The sequence below is a fragment of the Oreochromis niloticus genome, linkage group LG7, assembly GCF_001858045.2.
Source record: "Oreochromis niloticus isolate F11D_XX linkage group LG7, O_niloticus_UMD_NMBU, whole genome shotgun sequence".
Taxonomy (NCBI): domain Eukaryota; kingdom Metazoa; phylum Chordata; class Actinopteri; order Cichliformes; family Cichlidae; genus Oreochromis; species Oreochromis niloticus.
In genome coordinates this window covers 17,693,760-17,717,219 of record NC_031972.2, presented here as the reverse complement: position 1 = coordinate 17,717,219, position 23,460 = coordinate 17,693,760, and the positions used below count along the sequence as shown (strand labels likewise).

Below are 23,460 nucleotides of genomic sequence, written 5' to 3'. Positions count from 1 at the left end.
TGACGAGCACAAGTACAGAAGCTGGACGAGTTCTAGATGTAGGTTAGCTGGGTTTGGATGCTTGACTACACAGGAACTGTCCCTGATGTGTCATGCAACAACAGAAAGCTTGGCTGCAAAAGTACACGGTACTGATGCTTAGTAAATGGTTGGTAATTTGCCTGACATCACTGCACAGATTTCAGTGTTAGAAGATGTAATTTAACATTAACATTTCATCCTCATGCTTTGTGGCAGCCACACAGTGGGAAAGTCAGTAGTTCTAACTTTGTTGAATCCAATTACCTCTCAGCAGTGCTCTGGGCTGCTGTTGTGACCAGTCACTTCCTGTGGTGGCCCATGTGGCAAAATTTTCTGCCAAGACCAAAAAGTTCAACCATTTATGCAATTATCTCTATAGTTCCAATAAGCAGAGGGTGGAATATCTTGTTTTTTACAGCCCAAATATATCTTTTGCTAGCTCTTTTGTAGTCTTTATCTGCGAGAAAAGCAGAACTTTAATTTCCCAAAGGAAGAGCCACACAGTGCAGCAAGGCCTCAACCTTCCTTTCTTCCAAACTAGTTCAGTTCAAATAAAGAAACATGTCAAACAGCAGCTAAGCCTCTTTTGTGTGCTCTTAGCTTCAGTAGTTTCCCATATGGGGAACAAACAGTGTGTGTAAGCAGTGAAAACTAGCAACCTCCTGATGCTGTGAGACCAGTCCTGTGTAGACAGGAAGCTCTCTGGTGTCACATTTCAGAGACTTTACAGCCTTGGTCACCTTCCTTTCGACCTTTTAGATATCTTTATTTCCTAGCGTATGGCTATACTGTTATCCATGATGTAGCCAACATATGGTACATATGACATCACTTAAAACTTGGCCAACTAATGTGTAAAGGTTGCCATAACTTTATTTATGGCTGTATATGTTGAATTGTATATGTTGAACCCTTAGCGGCAAGCTAAACATAGAGCCCCTTTTTGTTTTTAACACATGGTTATGTACTATGAAACAATGCTTTATTGTACCACTTGGTGCCTTTCTGCCTGCTTCAAAAAACAGCTGTCATCACTTATGATACATCCGCTGCCTGTATTTTTATTATTTCATTGACACATGTATATTTTTAAATCAACAAAGTCCATGAAGCTGATGCAACCTGGCTCAGTTTCCCATGGACAAAGACTGCCTATTAATACGTCTGTGCTCAATAAGGGACCAGCAGTGATGGTGTTTTGAAAGACTTCTTCTCACTTCAACGCAGAGAAATCAGTCCCTGCTTTCTTTTCTGCTTGACTTGTGCGCTCTCAGTTCATTCATTTTTATCGGACTGCCACAGAACCACAGATATGTTGCACCCTGCTAAGAAATTATAGTGCATGCTGCACAACCTTAGAAGGACAGCACGAAGATATCTACAACTCAGCACTCTGAGTGTGCGGGTGTGTCTGTGTGTGTACGTGTGTGTGAAATATATACAAAGCTGTTGTTTACAGTGAAGGTCAGGGTGTTTTTTCTTCATCATGGGCAAAGTTCTCAGGCGTGTTATGAGAAAATTCTAGCATAGTGTTAAGTACAAGTGTATATATATAGATAGATAGAGATATAGAGAGAGAGAGAGAGAGAGAGAGAGAGAGAGAGAGATATATATAGAGAGAGAGAGATATATATCTATATATATATCTATATATATCTATATATATATATATATATATATATATATATCTCTAGAGAGAGAGAGAGAGAGAGAGATAATATTAATATTACAACTACCTTAATTCTTCATGTCGTAGCTCCAACTAGGTGCTGCAGCTGTTGCAGGTTTGTCAGCTGCGCATCCTTGATGCTCCACCACATCCCAAAGGTGCTCTGTTGGATTGAGATCTGGTGATTGTGGAGGTCATTTGACTTCAGTGAACTCATTTTCATGTTCAAGAAACCTGTTTGTGATGTTCTGAGCTTTGTGGTGTGCTATCCTGCTGGAAGCAACCATCACTGTGGTCATAAAAGGGACGGATATGGTCAGCAACAATACCCAGCTAGACTGTGGTGGCTGGATATCGTCTCTTTTTCAGAACATTCTCTGTAAACCTTAAAGATGGTTGTGTGGGAAAATCCCAGTAGATCAGCAGTTTCAGAAATACTCCCAGCCCATCTCACAACAACAACAACCGTGCAACATTTACAAAATTGCCTTCCTTTCCCATACTGATGAAAGTTTGAACTTCAGCTATTTTTGACTTTCAGTTGTTTTGACCATACGTACATGCCTAAATGCATTGACTTACTGCCACACGATTGGCTGATGAGATAATTACATTAACAAGCAGCTGGACAGGTGCGCCTGAGAAAGCAGCCAGTGAGTGCATGTTGCTTCTTTTTATTGTTTAGCATGATCTCAGCTCAGTCTGCAGCACATGCATAAGAGCAGCATCACAGCCGAGCAGATGGTGGTACAGAGTCAAGAACGTGTCTTTGCACAGTGTTGCCAACTAGGTCAGAAATACAAATTGCTGAAAAGCTCATAAACAATTGCTCTTTCTGGTTTCTGGTTTTAAATGATAAATTGTTGCTTTGGAAATTAAATGCCAAATTCTGTATCATGCTTGATCTTATCACCGTACTTACAAATACAAGGGTTCATGTCAACCTCTAACTTAAACAACATTGATTACATTACTGTCTTCATTTGAAATGTACTGTATGGTTGCATGTAAAAGAAAGCACTTTCAAGTATAAAGCAGACTGAATCTGAAAGCCTTCTTGTCTTCGTGTATCACTAGTTCCCTCCCTTTCCTAACAGTGGGGTTGTGCCAGGAGACCAAAAAGTCATTAATATTACTGTACCGATGTGCCGCTGTTTATTTTGAGACTGTGGCTCAAGGGACTGACACGCTGCTGCACACATGCATCTGTACACACAGGTGTTTTACTGGGACACAGTATCCAGCTCTTGGAGGTGGTTTTCAAAATGCTGAATCGATATAACAGTGATGTGTTCTGAAGAGACTTTGCTGGTGCTTCATAAATGTGCTTACAGCCACAACTATAAGCACGTACTGGGAAGGTGTCTTCCAAAACGAATGGCTGGTTTGGAAAACGGGTCATTGAGCTTACTTTAGCGCTTGTTTGGGTTGTTGTTGCTTGATGGCCACATAAACCATCTGCTGCTGTTATGATTTCTTATTTGTGACATGTATGCAAGCTTTTGAGGAAATGGTTATCTGCTTCATTGGGTTTCTATCAATTAAAACTCAGGAATGTGATGTGCATAAGTGATAAAGCATCATGCGTTTCACTGCTTTTTAAAGACTGCTAAATGAAGAAAAAACTATTTAGCCCATTTAGCAAAATAACCACTGTCAGCATGTTAATATAATATATAATAATTAGTACTGAGCAGAAAGTATACCTGAGGGTGACGAGAATGTTATTATTTTGCAGACATTTGATCATAACTGTAACCTGATGATCATATACATATACTGTACATTGTTCATCTGTTTATTGCTGTTCTTTCTATTGATTCTATTAGACTTGTTTATGTAACCCACAAATATGAATTTGCTTTTAGTGAGACCATAACAATTAAAATGAGTAACTTTGCAAAGGTCACCATTCATCATGCGTTTCCTGCATGGGCCGACAAAAACACTAACTTTTCTTCTGCTTCTATTCCATTTGTCAGGTAATTTATAGATTTAGTAATGGCTATGCTTTTGTACGGCAATTTATTACCCCTGGACTGGGCCACAGTGTAATGTAAATCTAAATGGTGTTTCTATTGTCAGCCAGATCCAAGATATTCACATTAAGAAAGGGCTGAGTTATTTACAGTTTCAATTCATAGTTTTACCACTGGCTGGTCCCAGCAGTGCTGTTAGCTATGCCCCATGCAGGAGGCATAAAAATGTGGGGCTATGGCTTCATACTCAAAATACAGCAGGTGACTCTATGAGCATGTCAGTGAATCTGGAGTGACTTTTGATATTAGTGGTTTTTCTGTTTATTTGTGTGCTTGCAGACTGGCCAACATAATGACGAATAAATGCATGCAGGGAAACAGAGATTATTCCCACCAATATTAGTGTTAGATGAGCCCACACCATCATTTTTCTCTGAATGAACTGAGCTCTTTGTTGACAGAAAAGCCCTACTCATGCTTTCTATGTATTCATCTAGCATGAAAGTGGAACAAAGATGAACTTGAGATGGATAAAAGATAATAAGTAGGTTGTAGTCACCGCACTGTAATGGGAAAATAGCTATTTTCTTCGAGGAGTGCAAAAGCGCGAGTATGCTCGTGCATGAACGTGCACTGGTGACATTCTTACTTGGACCAAACCAGAGAGAGTTTTGAATTCGCCAGCAGCCTGGCTGCACTTGCTCCACTGCTGCCTGGAAAACTGCAGAGCTGCTTCTGATCCACATCTGGTCCACATCTGGTCCATGTGGGATGGTTGGACATTCACCAAGCCAAGCACAACCAGAGCCACTGATAACATGGCAGTGCTTACAGCTGACAGCAGCAGTCTTAGCATATGTCAATGATGATGCAGGTGTGTATATTTATAGGAGTTATAGGGTACATTAAGATGCAGGCTGCACTGACTTGTATTACACAGGTCCACACAGACAATATATTTTGATAAATAAAATTTGTTGCTGAGAACTTCAGATGGGCTATTTATCCTTTTTTTTTCCGACTGAATTCAGACATGAAATCTGATTTAAGCTTGCATGTAACATTTTTGAGATACACATCGTTGATGTTTGACGTGAATGATGTTTATCTCAATATAATGTATCAACACCATTGCTAGAAGTTTGCAAAAACTGATTTAATGTGTTTATTCTGGACAAAAACAAGAGAAGACGATATCAGGATCTCTTCAAAGCGTATTTCTGTCAATTTAGCTCAAAATAAATCCACAAAAATGCTTGAGGTACTTGCTTTTGCGCATGCACTGCACACCCGTCTCTCTTTGCAAGAACAAACAGTAGTGGGTCATCATGCTCTGATTCAATTTTTCCTGGTGTCGGTTTTCCATTACTTTTATACCTTGGTGACATCAGCCAGATTTGGTGGGAAAATGTCGAGATGAGACTGTAAAAAGTGCAATTTCAGTGACATTCTGGCACTCATTAGTTGATGTGCTTTCAGCATGTTATCCACAAGCTCAGCAAAATTCTCTGCTCTGATATTGCCAAGAAAATTCTGTGCATGAATGTTTCCCATTGCTGCTGATTCAGATGGCTTCAGCGCTAGTTCACAGATTTCAGGACCAACAAAAACAACTTCTTTCACTTTGGCTGCATTTTTTTTGGACAGTAAACTTATTTCTTAAAGGGTTAAATGCATCACTGTTTCTGCCCAGTCATTCTAGCCGTCCAATTCTGGGAAAATCATAACTTAAAAAAAATGGGATGAAAGAGATGAAAATGATTTGTTAACGCACAGATGGAAGTATACCAGACCAGTTTAATCTTTTAGGTACTGCTAACTACATTATTTCAGTCGCCTATCTTTTAACATATTCTAATCTTGTTGACTTGTTGTTGTCTAAATAAAACTCTGTAAAAAATGAGAACTGTACAAAAACGTTTGACTTTGTACAAAGTATTTTAATTGCCTAGCTGCACCTTAATAAACAGTCTAAAGCCATGTCAGCAGCCCTGTAAGCCCTGTTAGTTTTTGCACACCAACAGCGACATGCTAATGCTATTATGACAAACCGTTTTTAAGCAGTTTTTTTTTTTTTTATCATCTTAGTTTAGGTTGCTAGCAATGCTAATGCTAGTCAATAAGCACTAAATGGCCGAAACTATTCTCTATTTAAAGCTACTTAAAGTGAAGTGCTTCACATTATAAATAAGGTTCAACAACTCAAATTGTACAAATGGATCAAACTAAAATAAAAGCAAGCCTCCACATGTAGGTCTGTGGTCAGGTCAGTTCACTGTGGCATCTGGCTATGAAGACCTTTAAAAGTCATCAGCAAAATGGCAATGCATCTTGCCAATTGCAACTTCAAGAGATTGAGGCACTAAACATAGGAGAGATAAAATATAAAACTGGGACAAGATCAGACCTAGCAGGCCAACATGTGTAGGTGGGTGACACACTGAATAAGATAAAAGAGATTTGAGGTTTGGTCTGTGGACTTGTTATCTGGCTTATGAATTCCTCCTCCCACATTTCCACTTCTCCCTTTGTCTCCTTGCAACACTCAACTCTGTCTGAGTGCCTCAAGCTTCACATCCAGCAATGCAGAGGCCTGTACAATAAGCTTATAGGTTAATACAAATCACAAAAGAACAGACAAAATATATTAGAACTTCCATATCCTTCTAATGATGGTTGACATCTTGCAAAAATACTGGTGCTGTTTGGTTTGTGTGGAACTTGCAGCTTCTGTGAATTTAATCAATCTGGAACTCTTTTGCTTGCTTGCAGGTTGGAGTAGCTGTGATGGATGACCAGTGTGTGTCTCACGGCAGTCCTCATCGCAGCGGAGGTCATGTCAGTACTGAGGGTCAGAAGTCGAATGTCATCAGGTGTGGGTGGCTCCGGAAGCAAGGAGGTTTTGTCAAAACGTGGCACAGTCGCTGGTTTGTGCTGAAAGGGGATCAGCTCTACTATTACAAAGATGAGGAGGAGACTAAAGCTCTGGTAAGACTGTGAGTGTAGAAGACGAACTAACATAAAAATTGCGGCACACACCCACACATATGCAGATGATAGTTCTCACTGTATGATGATTGAGTTTTTTTTGGATCAGACAGCTCTTTGACTCATGACCAGACTGTATGTAAAAGATGGGTGTAGCATCTGTGAAGTTTGTTTTATGGGCTCTGAAACCTTAACCTATGCACCTAGTAGTTATTAGCTACTGTAAGCATGGTTGGTTAGCAAGGTACGTTCTTACAGTCATATCAAAAAGTGAGTTTTTCACAAGACTCTATTGCGTCCTGTGAAAAACTAAAAAGTAATACTTTATGATATCAGTCTCCCACATCATTGTGGAGGAATTTTTGCCCACTCTTATTTACAGCATTGCTTCAGTTCATTGAAGTTTGCAGACATTTGTTTATACGCAGCACTCTTATGGTTCCAACACAGCATTTCAATCAGGTTGAGCTCTGGACTTTGACTGTGCCATCGCAGCACTTTAATTCTTTTATTTTTCAGCCACGCTATTGCAGACTTGCTTCTGTGCTTGCATGTGCTCGTTGCGTGATCCAGTTTTAGCAAAGCTTTAACTATCAGACAGATGGCCTCACATGTGACTCTGGTACACAGAGGATGGTCAACTCAGTGACTGCAAGGTACCCAGGTCTGTGGCTGCATACTCAAATCATCACAGATCTACCACCGCGCTTGATAGTTGGCTGAGGTGTTTGTGCTAATATGCTGTGTTTGGTTTTCACTAAACGTGGCGCTGAGTTATATGACCAGACATCTTCGGTTTGGTCCGTCCACAGAGGTTGTTGCAGAGGTTTTGTGATTTGTTCAGATCCAACTTTGCAAACATAAGCTGTTCCCATGTTCTTTTTACAGAAGAAAAAACTTTCTCTTAGCAGCACTTCCAAACAAGGCCTACTTGGTCAGTTTTCTTCTAATTGTACTATCATGGTGTTTAACATAATAGTACAGGCCTATAGTCAGAGATGGCACTTTTGGGTTTTATGCCGTTTCTCTCAGCTCTCCAAGGGTTTGACCTTGGAGTGAATTTTCAGGGACAATCCACATCCAAGATTGGCAGCTGTCTTGAATGTTTTCCACTTGTGATGAATCGTTGTCACTGAAGAATGATGGACTTTAAATTATTTGGAAATGGTCGTATAATCCTTCCCAGATTGATGGGCAGCAACAGTTGTTTCTCTAAGATTACTGCCGATGCCTTTTCTCCTTGCCACACCTTAAAGCTCCAGACCAGCAAACTGTCAAACATTCAGTTTAATAGCAGTGGTTACATTTCATGATCAAAAGATCAAGTGCATTTGATTAGTAGCACCTGGCTTTTACTTACCACCTTGACAGCTATAGAAGCTGTTTTGTTTTTTATTTAACAGGACTGCATAAAGTCCTGTGAAAAAGGAAGCGTGTGGGTGTTTCACACAGATGGATACATGCTGATATGTCCTAAGTAAGATACAAACATAATAAAAGCATTTACTTAAAGCAGCTTGCAATTGCCACTAATGATAATTCTAAGCCTCAGTAAAATTTAAGCCACCCCTCTAGAGCCGTCACAAGTGGTGATTTTACTTTTCTGACTCAATCTAAAGGTCCAGCCTCAATATAAAATGATGGCTGGCATACAGTGTGTCACTATGAAGTCAGTCATTCAACAGTGGGAAATGTGCTGGAAATGTTTTGCTCACTCTAACAGTACGATCAGATATGAATCTAAATATGTACTCTAAACCCTGCAGTGGTGAAGTGTCTGTTTGTGCTTTCTGTATTTGCTGTATTCGCTCTCAGGACCACCATATTTCTTGTAGATACACGCTACAGTATTGCCAGGTGAGATGATAACATCGAGCTGTGGTTCAAATGAGGTTGTTTTGACTCTCAAACCAAACTGTTTTCAGTTTGTCTTTATGGAAACACACACACACACACACACACACACACACACACACACACACACACACACACACACACACACACACACACGGCTATCCTGAAATGAGAATAGACAATGAGTAACACGAGTTTTAAGGCTATCTCTAACATTACTGTAACAAGGAACGCCCCCTCACTTAGCATGTGTAGACTGGAAAAAGAAGCTGCCAGAAGTACAGAGGAAATCTCCGAAATGTGAAAGAGAGCGGATATTGATTCCACAAGTTTAGTTCAGTAAGATCCTTGTTTAATTTATTGAATTTGATGAAAGAGTCAATGGCCCTTTCTTGGCTGTCAAATATAATGACGCTGGATAGCAACTTGTTATTAAATACTAGTTCATAAATACTCTAAGAGTGTGTTTCATGAGTAGCTTGTCACTTCATATCATGCCTTTAATCTTTATATCAGTTAGCAGATGTTTCGTGTTTTTTGTTTTTTTTCCTTTGTTGCAGTTATTTTACACCAGAGCTTGCTCCTAGTTGGCAAATACACAAAAGACCACATCCTTTTGTAATATTTATTCCTACCAAACAATATCTCCTTTTTCCAGTGGAAACTTGATCACTTGTGCACAATTGAAATCTTTATTCTGCTCATCTAACCCACAATTCTTTGCCTGGCCAATTTCCCAGGAAACTGAGCCTCAGCCAAACCCAAGAAGCAGCAGCAGAAGTCTCTAAAGGTTAAAGCTCCAGACCTGAAGGTGGGCCGCAGGCCAGATACAGGGGGAGGAGAGATTTTCTTTCTTTTTTTCTGGGAAGGCCAGGTTTTGAAGCTGTGTCAAAAAAAGTAAACAACATGATATTTATATTTATCATCATCTGCTCAGAGAAGTTATTTGTAATGTCCCTGTAACTCCATCTACCTGTGGAATACTCTTTGGTTAGCAACTTTCCATTCTTGCCCTACTTCTAAAGCTGTAATAAATTTCAGCTACTTTTTTTTTTTTTTTTGCAGAGAATGGGAAATTTCTAGTGAAACTAGGTCAGGTACAGAGGAGTGTGCTCAAAGTCCTCAAATCTCCATGACCTCCAAAGCAGAGAAGCATGTAAGAGCACAAACAGAACACTCCAAAAAGACAGCGTACCGAACAGAATACAAGATAACCAGTGTAGAGTTTCCAACACCTAAAATAGGAGGAATACCAACGGGACTGAGAGGAAACAGAAAACTGCCAGAAACAGGGTTTTTTTTTTTTTTTTTGCCTCGAACGCTGATGTTTAAGATCAGGGCAAAGACACAAACACACGAGGTGCACTAAGATCCTCCACTTTACTTAGACTATATATGGTGGAGTAATATCTACCCACGCTAACCTATTAACCACATCCAACAGAGACGCAACTGATTAATTCTCTCACATGCTGTGAAGTCTCCATTTGTTACCCATCACATTAGCCTAATTGGGGATACCTCAGCGGACACATGAACATGTGCTACTTTCTGTTGGCTAACAATTTGTTAAATGATTAGACAGGAAAAAATTCCATATTTAACCAGTTTCTGCCACAAACTGAATCTACATTTTTTGAGAAAAAAAATATAAAAAAAATATAAAGTCTCACAATAAATGAATTTAAAGTACACACAGTTGGAAAAAAAGAAAAAAGAAAAGAAAAACGGGGGGACAAGTTTGGAAAATAGTAGCATTTAGACATGATGAACTGCTTTATCTTTACTTACAGTGGCACAATGTGCTAGCACTGCACTCTTAAGACTTTTCTCTCTATCTTAGGCAGAGTGCTAGGTTTCATTATCTATTTTTGATACTGAAAGCCTAACAGTATTTATGGTTAGTTCCTCTAATCCTTTTGTTAGTCTAACCAAACAGCTCGAGTTGTCATATCAGTCCTTAATCCTACAAGAGCTTTTTTTTTGGCTCTTGGGACCACTAGAGTCAAGTTAGAAACATAATGCCACCAGTTAAATTAGCATTACTATAAAACTGACTGCTAAACTTCTAGTCACATAGACCTGTCGAGCAGTCAGTGACGCTAGGGGAAAAAATGTGTAATACCCAACCGGTTGGCAAGCGGTTGCTGGAGGTTGTTTGCTGTTGCTACGTGAAACTGGTAGCAAAGAGGTAAACTATGCTGCACCAAAAACCTCCTTGAGATGGCTTTGGCCGCTAGCAGATTGCCATGGTAACCCTTACTTTGCTGACTTGTCTCCAAATACTCACTAGCTACTCACTAAGTGGTAGTGAAACTGTGAGAACAATTTGCCTTCAAAGTAAAAATTTGTACCCTTTGAAACAGGTTGGTTTCAGTGGTAAAGCACAACTTTTACTTTGGAAGTGAAGATTCCCCGTTTCTGGTTTGAGTCGCTCTCTTCATAGCTTCACTGCTGCTTTACGGGTACCTGTCTTTGCAGCCAACTTGGTGTCTGCCATGCAACCTGTTTTTACAAATCCCGATGAAGTAGATGGGTCTTTTGAGATTAAAGTCAAAGCTTAAATAGCTAAACTTTGAATAATCTTTGTAATTATGAAGTCAGGAAGCTGTGGAAAAAACCCAACTCTGACAATCAAGTAATAAATAAAAAACAAAAAATGTGATTTCCTCAGAATGACTGTAATATGTCGTCATATGTGATGCGCTAGGACTTTATACCTGACATACCATTGTTTTTGTTTTCATGCAATGAACATTTCATAACATTTGTTTGATTTCAAATACTGCCACTCATAGGAATTCTGATGTTTTTAGATACTGTAACATTATTTGAAATGATTGCTGATGTAGGCAGACATGTTGATGCTATACAGTTAGGCCGAACCTCTCTGAGTAACGTGAGGAATCCGAAGAATGGGAGTCAGATGGAGGTGAAGGGTCACGGAAAAGCATGGGTACAGGGTACAGCACGTGTAGGATTAGTGTCAACATGCCATCTGCCTGCACTTACTCGTCTATGAAGGAATACACACACACACAAGCCCGCATGTACACACTCGCATTCTTAGATGCACACATGCATTTACTAGGATTTCATCTGGCTGAGCCATAAACAAAGACGCTATTCATGCAGTGGGTGAGATTGTATGGTTATTGTAATTCAAACCACTCAGCCTTGTATCTATGTGCCAGGGATGTAAGGAAAGTAGCATTGTGAATGAATGAGAGAATTGTGAATTAATACATTGAAATGATTTAATGTTTTAAGAAATGAAAGACATTAAAATTTCATAAGTTTATTATGATTTTAGCTGCTGCATGTCTTACAGGTTAGTTAATATTCATAGCGTGTAGGGGGGCACATCTGGAGGCAGACGAAATGAGAAGTAGCTGGATTTAATAAGAAATTACATCATATCAATAATGCAGCAGTGCAGTTGTGTACTAAAAGTCCTTTTGTTTTCCCTGCTTAAGCTGAAAACCATTTGACCTTGGCATTTAACTGGAGTAAATAAAATGCCACTGCAGTTCAGTAATTTTTCATTCTGCAACAGTGTGTTACTGCTGATTTGATGACAACGGTAACTCTGTAGCCCTCGTTTGACATTGACAAAGATGTTTTTGAGGCATCACAGAGTAATAAAAGCTTTTTATAGCAGGCAGGGTTCCAGCCAGTCACATCAAATCCAGAGCAGATCTGATTTGCATTATATTTGAATGTATGAGGCATGTGAACCAAGAAGTGGACATTATCAAGAAACCCTTGTGTTAACATCATGAAAAGCATTGCTGACATCATCCTCTGGGAATAGACAAAATATTTCCATTAAAGTGGTTCAGTGAGTTTGCATGCATGGGGGGCTGTTTAAAATTATGGATGGGCAATAATATTAGGGCAAAGACATTTCCTTTAGCCTAAATATATTAGAGCATGAAAAAAGTTTATCATTAATAGAAGGCAGCCCCGTCTATCAGTATTCCTAGGCTGCATATACTGCATAGAAGCTATTTCCTTTAACTCCTGTAGGGTGACTGCATGTCTAATAAGCTCTGCAGTGATGGATGAAGAAGTCAATTAAGTCTCACTGGACTTGCAACAAGTTCCTGTAAGTTTTGTAGCCTAAGGACTTTTTCTATTTCCAATACCTGATGGTGCAAGAGGGTAAAACAGTGAATTTAAGGTATGTGCAGATGTAGTGGTATTTGTATTGCTGGAGCAAAGCAGCTGCATGGAATATTTACTCACGTCGAATCCCAACTCACTAAAAAACTGAACTGCAGAGCTTCTTGTTCTGTCTGTCTTAGAATACTTCACTTTTCTTTGGTCATAACGCAGCACAGTAAGCACTGGCTCACATCTGTTGACTCACTATATTTAATTTATAGCTTATCTTTATATTAACAATAGATTTGTTGCTAAAAGGTGTGATTCATATTGATACTCCTAGTGATACATTGTTATTTTGTCCAAAATAAGGAGCCGATGGTTTACATTAAATTCTAGACTGCTGCAGTATTCTGTAGTTTGCATTAAAGATTATGACTTGTCTCCAAGCATTCGCCATTTTAATGAATGAGCTGCAGTGAAACTTGAAGAAGTGCAATGCAAACTGATAACGGGAAAAAATTGGTCTTCTAAATAAAAGTTGAGCAATAGCTCCACAACCAATCAACATTTCAAAATGACCAAACTCCGAGCAACTGCAGCTACCTGCTAGCAATCAAAGTAACCACAAGAAAAGGGGAACTACTAGCAACCACTTGCCAACCAGCTGGGGAGCACAAACTCTCCCTAATAGCTGGTGGTTTAGAAATGGATTTCATAACAACAGAAACTACTACTTGGGAAATACAAATTTGCCTGTGTGACTGAGACCTAACTTAATGATGCCTCTAGTGGCGAGATACACAAATATTCCCCCTCAGTAAATTATTAAAATAAATGTGCAAAAACTGATTTTGTAAAGTTGTTAACTGTTTTAGCACCTGTTTACATTCATGAATGTTGATTAGCTGATGTTCTGTATAATTTAGAGAACTCTCCTTGATCTGGTTTCCCATGAATGACTAATAATGAATGGGTAACCAAACATGTGGACAAACTAACACATATTTTGCATATGCTAACCACACGTGCTTTGTGCGAAGGTCATTGTTCAGTCAGAGCAAGGAGTGACCTGTTGGACAAAAATCCATATCAGCAATATCAGGTTATAACATATTCCTCCCACCTGTCTCCTCTAAGACCCCCCGAAGGAGATTTGAGGGCAGATTTGGGTATCAAATATACTGAAAACTGGTCTTCACCTCTGGATGGTCTAAAGACTTTCTTTGTGCCTTTTGCCTTAATAGGTTTAATTTGTCTTTGCTAATTTTAACTTTGCTTTGCTGGGAGATTTTAAATCAGAATACTCTTAACCAACATCGAAACTCTTGCTTCTTTCTGCTTCCTCTGCCATTCTCCTCTATTAAGCAGAAATGCCATCCCATTTTCTCTGCATTCTTTTGTAGTTTATACATCACGTTCATCGTCTTCACGTCTGCCTAGTGAAGCCTGCTTTGTCAAATAAATCAAAACCATGCTTTGGTGGCTTTGGCCTAAAACCCGAATCAAGTTTCAGTCAGATAATTAATGCCATCAACTTTAGAGCTTAACAGTCAGCCGCTTGAATTGCTTTAACTTTAAATCTGACCTCGCTGACGCAACTTTGAAGTCAGCCCGACCCCTGTCACGCATGTCACTTTTTCATGGGTTGTTCGCTCTGCCTTCATTCTTACTTCCTTCTGTTTTTGAGAGCTGAAATATATGAAGTCACACTCATGAACATACAGGTCAGCTCACACCACTGCCAATCTGTATTACATTTGCATTAAGAAATAATACTAAAAAGTGCTAACTACTTTTTTTTTTTTAAATGAAGCTATCTCAGTGGTGTTTAAAATTATGCACAGCTATGTCTCTTTCAAATATCTAAAAAAAACTGGTAACTTTAACATGCAGTCTGCAGTTATGCTTCCCAGAGGAAGAACTCACCTATTGGTTATTTTAAAGCACAAACAATTGCATAAGGTTGTTTCAAGGTTCTTGAGAAAGTCCTGAGCATGTTCGTACTTGTACATATATCATTCATATATCTATGGAACCGTATGTTATTCTGTTTTCTCAGCATGCCATGTTATGTCTTTCAGTTGTTATAGTTTGACTTTTTTATCTATTGATCTGACAAATATGATCTGTATAGAGGATAAAATCAGTAAGGGGAACGTGCTGCTGACCTCATTTCCATCTGCCTCATTCATTTCCTGTGGTACACCAAACCACATATGTTATCAGTTTGTCTTCTATGATCCACTCTAAAGGCTTTATAGGTCCTTCATAGTATCCACTTATCTTCAAGTCCTGGGAAAGGCCATCTTGTAAGAATTCTGGTAGTCTGCTTTGAGATGTCTGAAACCTTTACGCATCTGCTTGTCTCATTTGTTTAATAGAACAAAGCTGTGATAGTGAAGCTTGATTTGTGGGCTGTAGACAGCTTTTGAGTTTCCTGCTGTCGGGGCATCCAGAGAAGGATATTGGTAACAGATCACATGTAGGAGACATCCAAACTTTAGTACAAGCATAGTTGATGAGCAGGGATATGCCTTCTCTGTGGTTGGTGCAGCTGTATTCAGTTTTTTTCTCTCTACTTAACAGTGGAATATATAATGTGCTGCAGTACAAGGACTATATTAAGGGCTATAGCTGCAAAGTAATTTAACAGGAAAATACCTCCTGCCTTGGTGGTTTGTTGTTTGTAGACTTTGCAAGCCAAATATTTCCTACACCTGGGTTCTAGTTTTAAAGGTGTAGATACAGGATGTTAAGGCAGACCTGAATGGACTGAAATAGACTTCATTGGCAACATGTAAATGAAATATAAGATACAATCTATGTCTTATTATTCGTTGGTATTATTGTGCATTATCTCATTCTAAGGCCTTGCCTTATTTTAGCAACGTGACGCAAAGACAAGTGTATGACTAATGACCTTAATTTAGCCCCTGTAGCTTAATACAAGGTAGCTGTCATACATGTTGTTAATGCTTGCTTTGAAGTAAATGAACTGCAGTTAACGATACGAAGAGGCTTCTTTGATAGAATCTCTTTTGCCAATTTCTTGTGATTTTTCTTCAACTTATGAAGATGGAGGACACGTTTGACTTCAGCAGCATGTTCTTGCAATGTGGGCGTATTTTTAGGTCTTTGCAAAAGATAAACGCATAAACTAATGATGTTGTCTGACTTTAATAGGGTTACATAAAGAAATTGCTGCTTTAATGAGGTTAAGTAATGTCACTGACCGACAGCCTACACTGTGGAGGAAAACAGTTGTTAGTGTTGTTTTGTGGATCCTGGAAATGATTTTGTGATACAAATAGTTATTAGATATGATCTTGTGCAAGGAGAACTGTGTATGTAGCCTATAAAAAGTATTTTCTTACTTTATTTTATTTTACCATAGTTTTACTGTAGTTGATGGAATACACCCGTAAAATGTAACTTGTGTGTACTGTTTGCAGTTCTATCAAAAACTACAGTGTTTATACATTTTCAGACTATTTTCATATTATTATTATTAAAGATAACATCTTAAAATCTGTGGGTTTTAAGCTTGGGACTCAATCGGCTGCATCGCATCTAACATGTGGCTGTTTTTTAACCAGGCAGCTCATACAGTCAGTTAAATTAAATCACCCTTGCTTTGTAATTCACCAAGTTAGGTTCCCTGTGGTAATTTCAGTCTATCATTTATTCTGTCTAATTTCTCGTATTACTCACCCAACGTTAATTTGACAAGTAAATAAAAATTAATGAAGAAGTTTCCCATTTCCCTCTAGTTAACTGGCATATTAATATTTATGAAGGTTATGCAGTCACAGTTGGTGGTTTTTATTTTATAGTTGCTTTTGAATGTGGTACGGTGCAAGAAATACCTACTGTGTAACAGTGGAATAGTGACATTTATTGCGTTATTGAACCTTGCAGCAGGAAAAACATTAGTAACTCTTTGCCCCTTAAAAAAAACTAGACCCAGAAATGGTGAAGAATAAATACATAAGGTCAAATTAATGGATACATATGGTACTCCAGAAAGGCAGACCAGTTGTAGGTCTCCAGCTAAGCTCCAGCTGAGTTTGATTTGCTGTAAAAGGTTAGCCGGGCTGGAGAACACTAATTACTGTCTACAAAGTCAGTTGAACAACAAGCCAAGTAATGAATTACCTGTTGCACCAAAAACAGATGGCAGCTTGACTTCACTCTTAAGCTTTTATCTGAAGCAGTTGATTCTTCTTACTAGCTTTGAATGATTCCTTCGTGTTATGCAGTGATTCTGAGAAAGTATTTCAATATTTTATTATTAGTAGTGTTATTATTGTGGTCAAGACGACCTGGTGAAGTTCAAACTGGGCATCAGGATGGGTAATTTAAGTGACTCTGAACATGGTGGTGTTGTTGGTGATGTGAGATGGAGTTGATAGCAGGTTATATGTACGGAGGGCTTTGCGTATTTCAGAAACTGGTGATCTACTGGGATTTTCCAGCACAACAATCTTTAGGATTTACAGAGAATGGATCAAAACAGAGAAAATATCCAGTAAGCAGCAGTTCTCTGGGTGAAAATGTCTTGCTGGTGCTCGAGGTTGGAGGAGAATGGTCCGACTACTTAAGAGGTATGCAGGAGAGCATCTCTGAGAAGGCATTGAATCGTTAAGCAGAAGACCACATTGGCTGTTGTTGGCTAGGAAAGGCAAAAAAAATGAGACTATCAATTTTGTTTAAACACCAAAACCAACCTAAGTATTGTTGCTGACCATGTCCATCCCTTGATGACCACGGCGTACCCATCTTATTCCATCAGGATAACATGCCCTGTCACAAATCTCAGATTAGCTCAGACTGGTCACTTGAACATGATGATGTTCAGTTCACCAGATCTCAATCCAATAAAGCACCTTTGGCATGTAGTAGAATGGGAGATGGTATCAAGTCAGTATGGACAAAATCTCTGAGGAAAGTTTCTAGCACCTTGTTGAATTCATGCCATTAAAAGTTGAGACAATGTAGCTGTTTTCAGAAAAAAAATTTCCCTGCACCTTATCTAGTACGAATCCTAAAACACTGTTACTATGTTAGCACTTGTGTGGTGATTATTAAGCTGGTAAAGTCACAGATATTTGCTCGTTCCTTTTAATTTACTGAAGAAGCCAAAGGTAATTAATGAGACAGCCAATGGTAAGGGCCACAGAGAGGACATTCACCCTATAACCTCAATAAAAACAAACATGGCACATCAGCAGGAGTAAGCTGTTGGGTTTATGACCAACAAATCAATGTCACATGTGGAAGGTAATAGCTGCAGTTTTTACAGGCTGGTCTGACCAGCAGGACCAACTGAAATTTCTGTACTCTCTTCCATTATAAGGAAAAAAGCCGCAATCAGTGTTCTTGTATTTGCTTGCAGTCTCAGAAAACACATGAAATTAGATTTCAGTTGGAGGACACTGTTGGACGCAGCCTCAGAAAAAGCCTCCTGGAGGCTGGGCTGCTGCTTACAAGCCTGAGCCTCCTGCTGTTGCTTTGCTCATATGGATTTCTCTGAGTCACTTTTGTCCCATATGTGTGTGCGTGGCTTTTTGTTTGGGAATAAAAGATAATTGGTTTTGTGTCATTGCGCCGATTCCAAAAGTGACCTCATTCCACTTAACAACAATGTAAAAATGCACAAAACACCCCGAAATAGGTTGGGTTTTTGTCTCGCGTTGGGTTGGGCCAGGCAAACGTGCTCTTTGCTGGGTAAATATTACTCTGCCTGCGGTTGGGTTTGTCTGCAGCAAACAACAGGCCACCAGGGAGGATGCATGGAAAGTGTGGCTGTGGTTTAAAATGGAGGAGAGGAGTATCTGTGGTGTTGTGGTTTTATGTTATGGAAAGGCTTAACAGGCCCTCGCCTTTTTTTCTGGGGGGGTTTCAAAATGTGACACGCATTTAAAAAATAATCTCTCCTCAAATGCACACTGTTTATCTAAATAGTCTCTCATTTCCCTCAAACTAAAACAATGTTTATGAAAGGAACCTCTTAAAAAACCTTGGCTTTTAATCCTGATATATTGAAGCTAGTCATATTGTCTTGCTGACAGCCACGTCAGTCGAGTCCATTCCTTTATTTCCCTCTCTTTTGAACATCTTTATAGCCTCCTTCAAAGCGCTTCATCTGTGGCCTCAGGTAGGGTTTCAACTTCCTGATTGTCACAGTTATGGCTCATTAAAAAGTCCCCTTTTCTTTCTGCGAGCAGGAAGGAAACTGACTCTCTCTGATCATGTTAATGTGCACAAGTCCTGAGTACTGACGTTGTCACTTCTGCACATCTTGTCTGCGTTAGCATTAACCCACAAAGGGGTCACTTTAATTACTGTCAGATGCTGCACTGTGCCATTGATGTCCAACCTGTTAATGAACACAAAAAGTCACTGAATCTGTTGTAAAGGACGAGGTAATCTGAAAAGAATATTCAACCACACAATAATTACTGGTGACATTTAATGGCACTAGTCTGTCATTCTGTTAGAAATAACTTATGTAAGCACCTGGCTGTTAGTTGGTAAGTTTACTAAACTGCATGAATTTATGGTGCAGTATCATGTGTGAAGCCAGTGTCATGGTCCTGGGGCTTGAATCCAGGGTTTTGAGTTTTTGGATTTCTTTACTACTTAGTGGGTTCTATTGATTTTCATTGTTCTTAGTGTTTTCTGGTTGAGTTATATATTTATTTATTTACCTCTTCTGAAGTCTCTTACTGCTGGTGTTTGTTATTTATTGAGTTCTTATATAGTACGTGCCCTGCAAAGGTCTTGAGCCACCCCTTATTTCTTTACATTTTGCTGCCAGGAAATCAGACTTTTTTTTCTTTCTTTTTTTTTAAGCGGTCTTGAGTAATAGTTCTCCAAAAGTTCTCTTGTTGAAATATTTAACACTGACCTATGAATCATACAAGCATAAAACTGCCACCTAATTCAAAGGATTCACCAGTGTTGTGTCTACACATAACAGACAACATGACAAAGAACCAAAGTAAATTCTGTCTTTAGACACTTTGTGATAAACAGTCTGTTGCGAAAACACACACTTCAATTTTTTTAGGTGAATCTACCAAAAAAATTGCGAAATATAACACAATTTGACAGGCATAAAACAGTTTATTTGCACCAAGAAAGTGATTTTTTTAAAGCACTGTTATGTGGAAACCTGTAATATGTCAACATGGTGTCATTATAAATTTGAGTAAACTGAACAAGTAGAGGAAAAAAGAAGTGGTAGGCTTTAAAAACTATCTGTAGCAGATGAACAGTATCTGAAAGTCATGTCCTTAAGAAATAGGAAAAGAAAATCCAGCAAAGACCTGACACAGGACCTGAGAGATGCATACACTGATCAGGCATACCATTCTGACAACTGACAGGTGAATTGAATAACACTGATTATCTTTTTGTCATAGCACATGTTAGCAGACGGTATATATTAAGGAACAAGTGAACATTTTGTCCTTAGAATTGATGTGTTAGAAGCAGGAAAAATGGGCAAAGATAAGGATTTGAGTGTCTGACAAGGGCCAAATTGTGATAGCTAGAGAACTGGGTCAGAGCATCACCAAATCTGAGCTCTCGCGGGGTGTTGCCAGTCTGTAGTGGTTCAAAAGTTGTCCAAGGAAGGAACAGTTGTGAACCAGCGATACAGTCATAGGTGGTCAAGGCTCAATGATGCACAGGGAGAGCGGAGGCTAGCATGTGTGGTCTGATCCAACAGATGAGATACTGTAACTCAAATAGCTGAAACAGGTCATGCTGGTTCTGATGGAAAGGCGTCAGAATACACAGTGCACCATACACAGTTCGTTGTATATGTGGCTACAAAGCCAAAGACCTGTCAGGAATCCCCATGCTGACTTCTGTTTGCTGCCAAATGCGCTAACAATGAGCACCAAAGAGCAATAGAAAGAAGATGGCCTGGCCTGATAACTCATGTTTGTTTCACATCATGTGGACGGTCAGGTGCCTCTTTTAGCTGGGGAACACCTGGCACCAGGATGTGCTATGGGAAGAAAGCCGATGGAGGCAGTGTGATGCTTTGGGGACTGTTCTGCTGGGATCCTGTCATCCATGTGGATGTCACTTTGACATGTACCACCTACCTAATCATAGTTTCGCACCATGTGCAGCATTTCATTGGAGACTGTATTCCTTGATGGCTGTGGCCTCTTTCAGCAGGATAACGTGCCCTGCCAAAAAGTTCAAACTTGCAGGACAAAGGATCTGTCGGCAACATCTTGGTGCCAGATACTGGAGTTGATTCCCCGATGGTTCAAGGCTGTTTTGGCAGCAAAAGGGGGACCAACACATATTAGCCAGGTGGCGTAATTTAAGTTAATTTACCCATGTTAGTATTTTCACATTCAGTTTCCTCTTTGCGGTTCAAGTCAAGTTTCTTCCCTGTTTTATATTAATATATGTTTTCCCTTCTAGTCTTAGTTTTAATACTTTATGTCCTAATTTAGCTTCAACTTCTACTTTGTTAAGGTTATCTGTGTTAAGTTGCTTCAGTGTTTCCTTCTCAGTTCCTCCCTCTGGCTTGTTCGGTGTTTATGCCTTGTTCCTTTGTGTTTCCTAATTATGGTAAATGGTCCAGTTCTTATAAAGTGTTTTTCTACTCCACTGAAACACTCATAGTGCTTTATACAAAATACTTTATTGCCTCACACATTCACACAAGTTCTTTTTTTTTTTTTATGCTTAACATTCACACACAGAGCAACTTAGGGTTAGTATCTTCCCCAAGGATATTTGGCATGCAGAGTGTCAGGGATCGAACCACCAACCTTCCAATTAGCAGATGACCTGCTCTACCTCCTGCTGTACCACCCCAAAGTTCTGTGTTGTCAGATGCAGGTGATTGGGTTAGGATTAGTCTCCTTTTGTTACTTCCTGTTAGACTTTGAAGTCTGGTTTTCCATTATGGTTTGCGTTAGTTTTACCTTGTGATAGTCCTTGTTTTTTTTTGTTTTTTTAAGTGTTCTCACCTGTGTTTCTCTCTCCTGTTTCCCATCTGTAATCAGTCTATGATTAAACAGCTCAGTCTTCAGCTGTGCTCTGCCATGGTGTTTATGGTAAGCACTTTGTGTCTGCTTTCATGTCTCTGAGTAACCTTTTCTTATGGAAGCTTGCTTCCTGCCTCCTTCCATTTGGGCCGTCTCACAACACAACGTATGACAATAAAAATGAGAAAAAATTATATATAAACGGTAAAACTGCAAGAGTCTAATAACCAAAGCCCTTTATAGTTTACAGTGGAAATCTGTTTTATGCTGGTATTTTAATTGAATAATAAATGTATTAATTAATGTGATTAATTATTTGAATAAATAAACTTGAAATATTTCAGAGGCATTTTACTCAAAATGATTGCTTCATGTTTAGGAGGGCAAAGAACCGTTTTTGTTTTTGTTGTTTTTTTGTTTTTTTTAGTGGGCTAATTCAAGACCTTCTCAAAGGATGAAAGAAACATACAGATCCTCTAATGGCCAGCCTGTGTGTCATAGTGACCACATCCATCCTTTATATACAGTCTATGACTAGAACAGCTAATTTGTGTAGTCTGGGCAGGGAAGTGAACTGATGTCATCATTAATCACTAATACTGATCAACAGATTTCACAAAAAAAGCTTTGAACATTCATCTGGACTGTGTCAAAAAATACCTGCTGACAAATAACTAACATTTATGAACCAAAAGGCAGTAAATGTTGTTTTGTGTGGTCTAAAAATCGCTTCTGTTCTTTATTCTCCACAGGGAGCCATTTTTTTACGTGGAAACAAAGTTACAGAGCATCCAATCAGCGGCGACGAAGGGGGAAAATTTCTTTTCGAGGTCATTCCAGGTAGGATGAGATTACGGCAATTTAATCACTCCTGCTTTTACCGAGGACAGAATGGTGAAAGCAATCTTTACTTGGCAGCAGAAGGAACAAAAACATGAGGTTAACTGTTTGCTTGCCTTCTACTGGGGATTTGTTAAGGGATCACAGTGAGGTCTGTAGCTCGTCTGTCTGTTTTTACATAACATTATGGGCTTTACTTCATGATCAGTTTTTACTGTTAAGCTTTTTTTAAATATACAGATTTCCACTTTATTTTTTTTGTCTTTATTTTGGCTTGAATGCAACAAAGTAGAGTAATAAAAAAAACAACAACCATGGATTATTAGACTGTTCATGCTGTATGTGCTGAGGATGCCCAGGAGAACAATAACAGGAATAAATGTGATGTTTTTTATATTTTCCTATATAACATCTGCGATAACTAAATGACAGTCATTTACACATATCTTTACCATTTCTGTAGCTTCAATCAGAGGCTAATTCAAACTCTTACAACATGTGAAAACGTGGTTAAGCACAGCATGAAGGAAATGTGGGATATTTTCCCAGGCAGAGTAATGCTGAGAATGTGAGCTTATGGAATAGATATTTAAAAGGCTCGTTCACAGGGGGAAAACAGACACAGCTGTTAAAAGATACAGTAGCAGAGTGCATCAACAGCCCCAGTTGATCTCAAAAACCCAGTAGAAAACACCGGATGTATGCTATAAGCACTCATACTTTATTTGTGTTAGTCTTTTCCCTGGTGTGTATCCAGTTGAGTGTCCCTCAGAGGAAACCAAGGTATAATTGCCAAGACTTTTTTTTCTCACTGAACACACGCAAACCAAGCAGATAGTGGTACAAGTATTGGGGTATTAGGGGTCAATACGTGGGTGTTACGGGGTGTTTGAAAAAATCTTGATGGTGTTCTTGTCGTTTCATTGCTGGCTGTCTAACACTTTTAACGTCAGATGAGGATTAAGCGCTTCCTGCA

At 39.1% G+C, this 23,460-nt stretch overlaps 1 protein-coding gene across 1 annotated transcript in view; it reads left to right on the top strand.

The window, feature by feature from the left end:
* arhgap24 (Rho GTPase activating protein 24) overlaps positions 1 to 23,460 on the top strand; it is a 72,044-nt gene that overhangs the window by 3,583 nt on the left and 45,001 nt on the right. The window contains 2 exon segments of the mRNA XM_013275237.3: positions 6,442 to 6,657; positions 22,397 to 22,484. Coding sequence (XP_013130691.2) covers positions 6,457 to 6,657; positions 22,397 to 22,484 — 289 coding nt within the window. The 5' untranslated portion in view covers positions 6,442 to 6,456.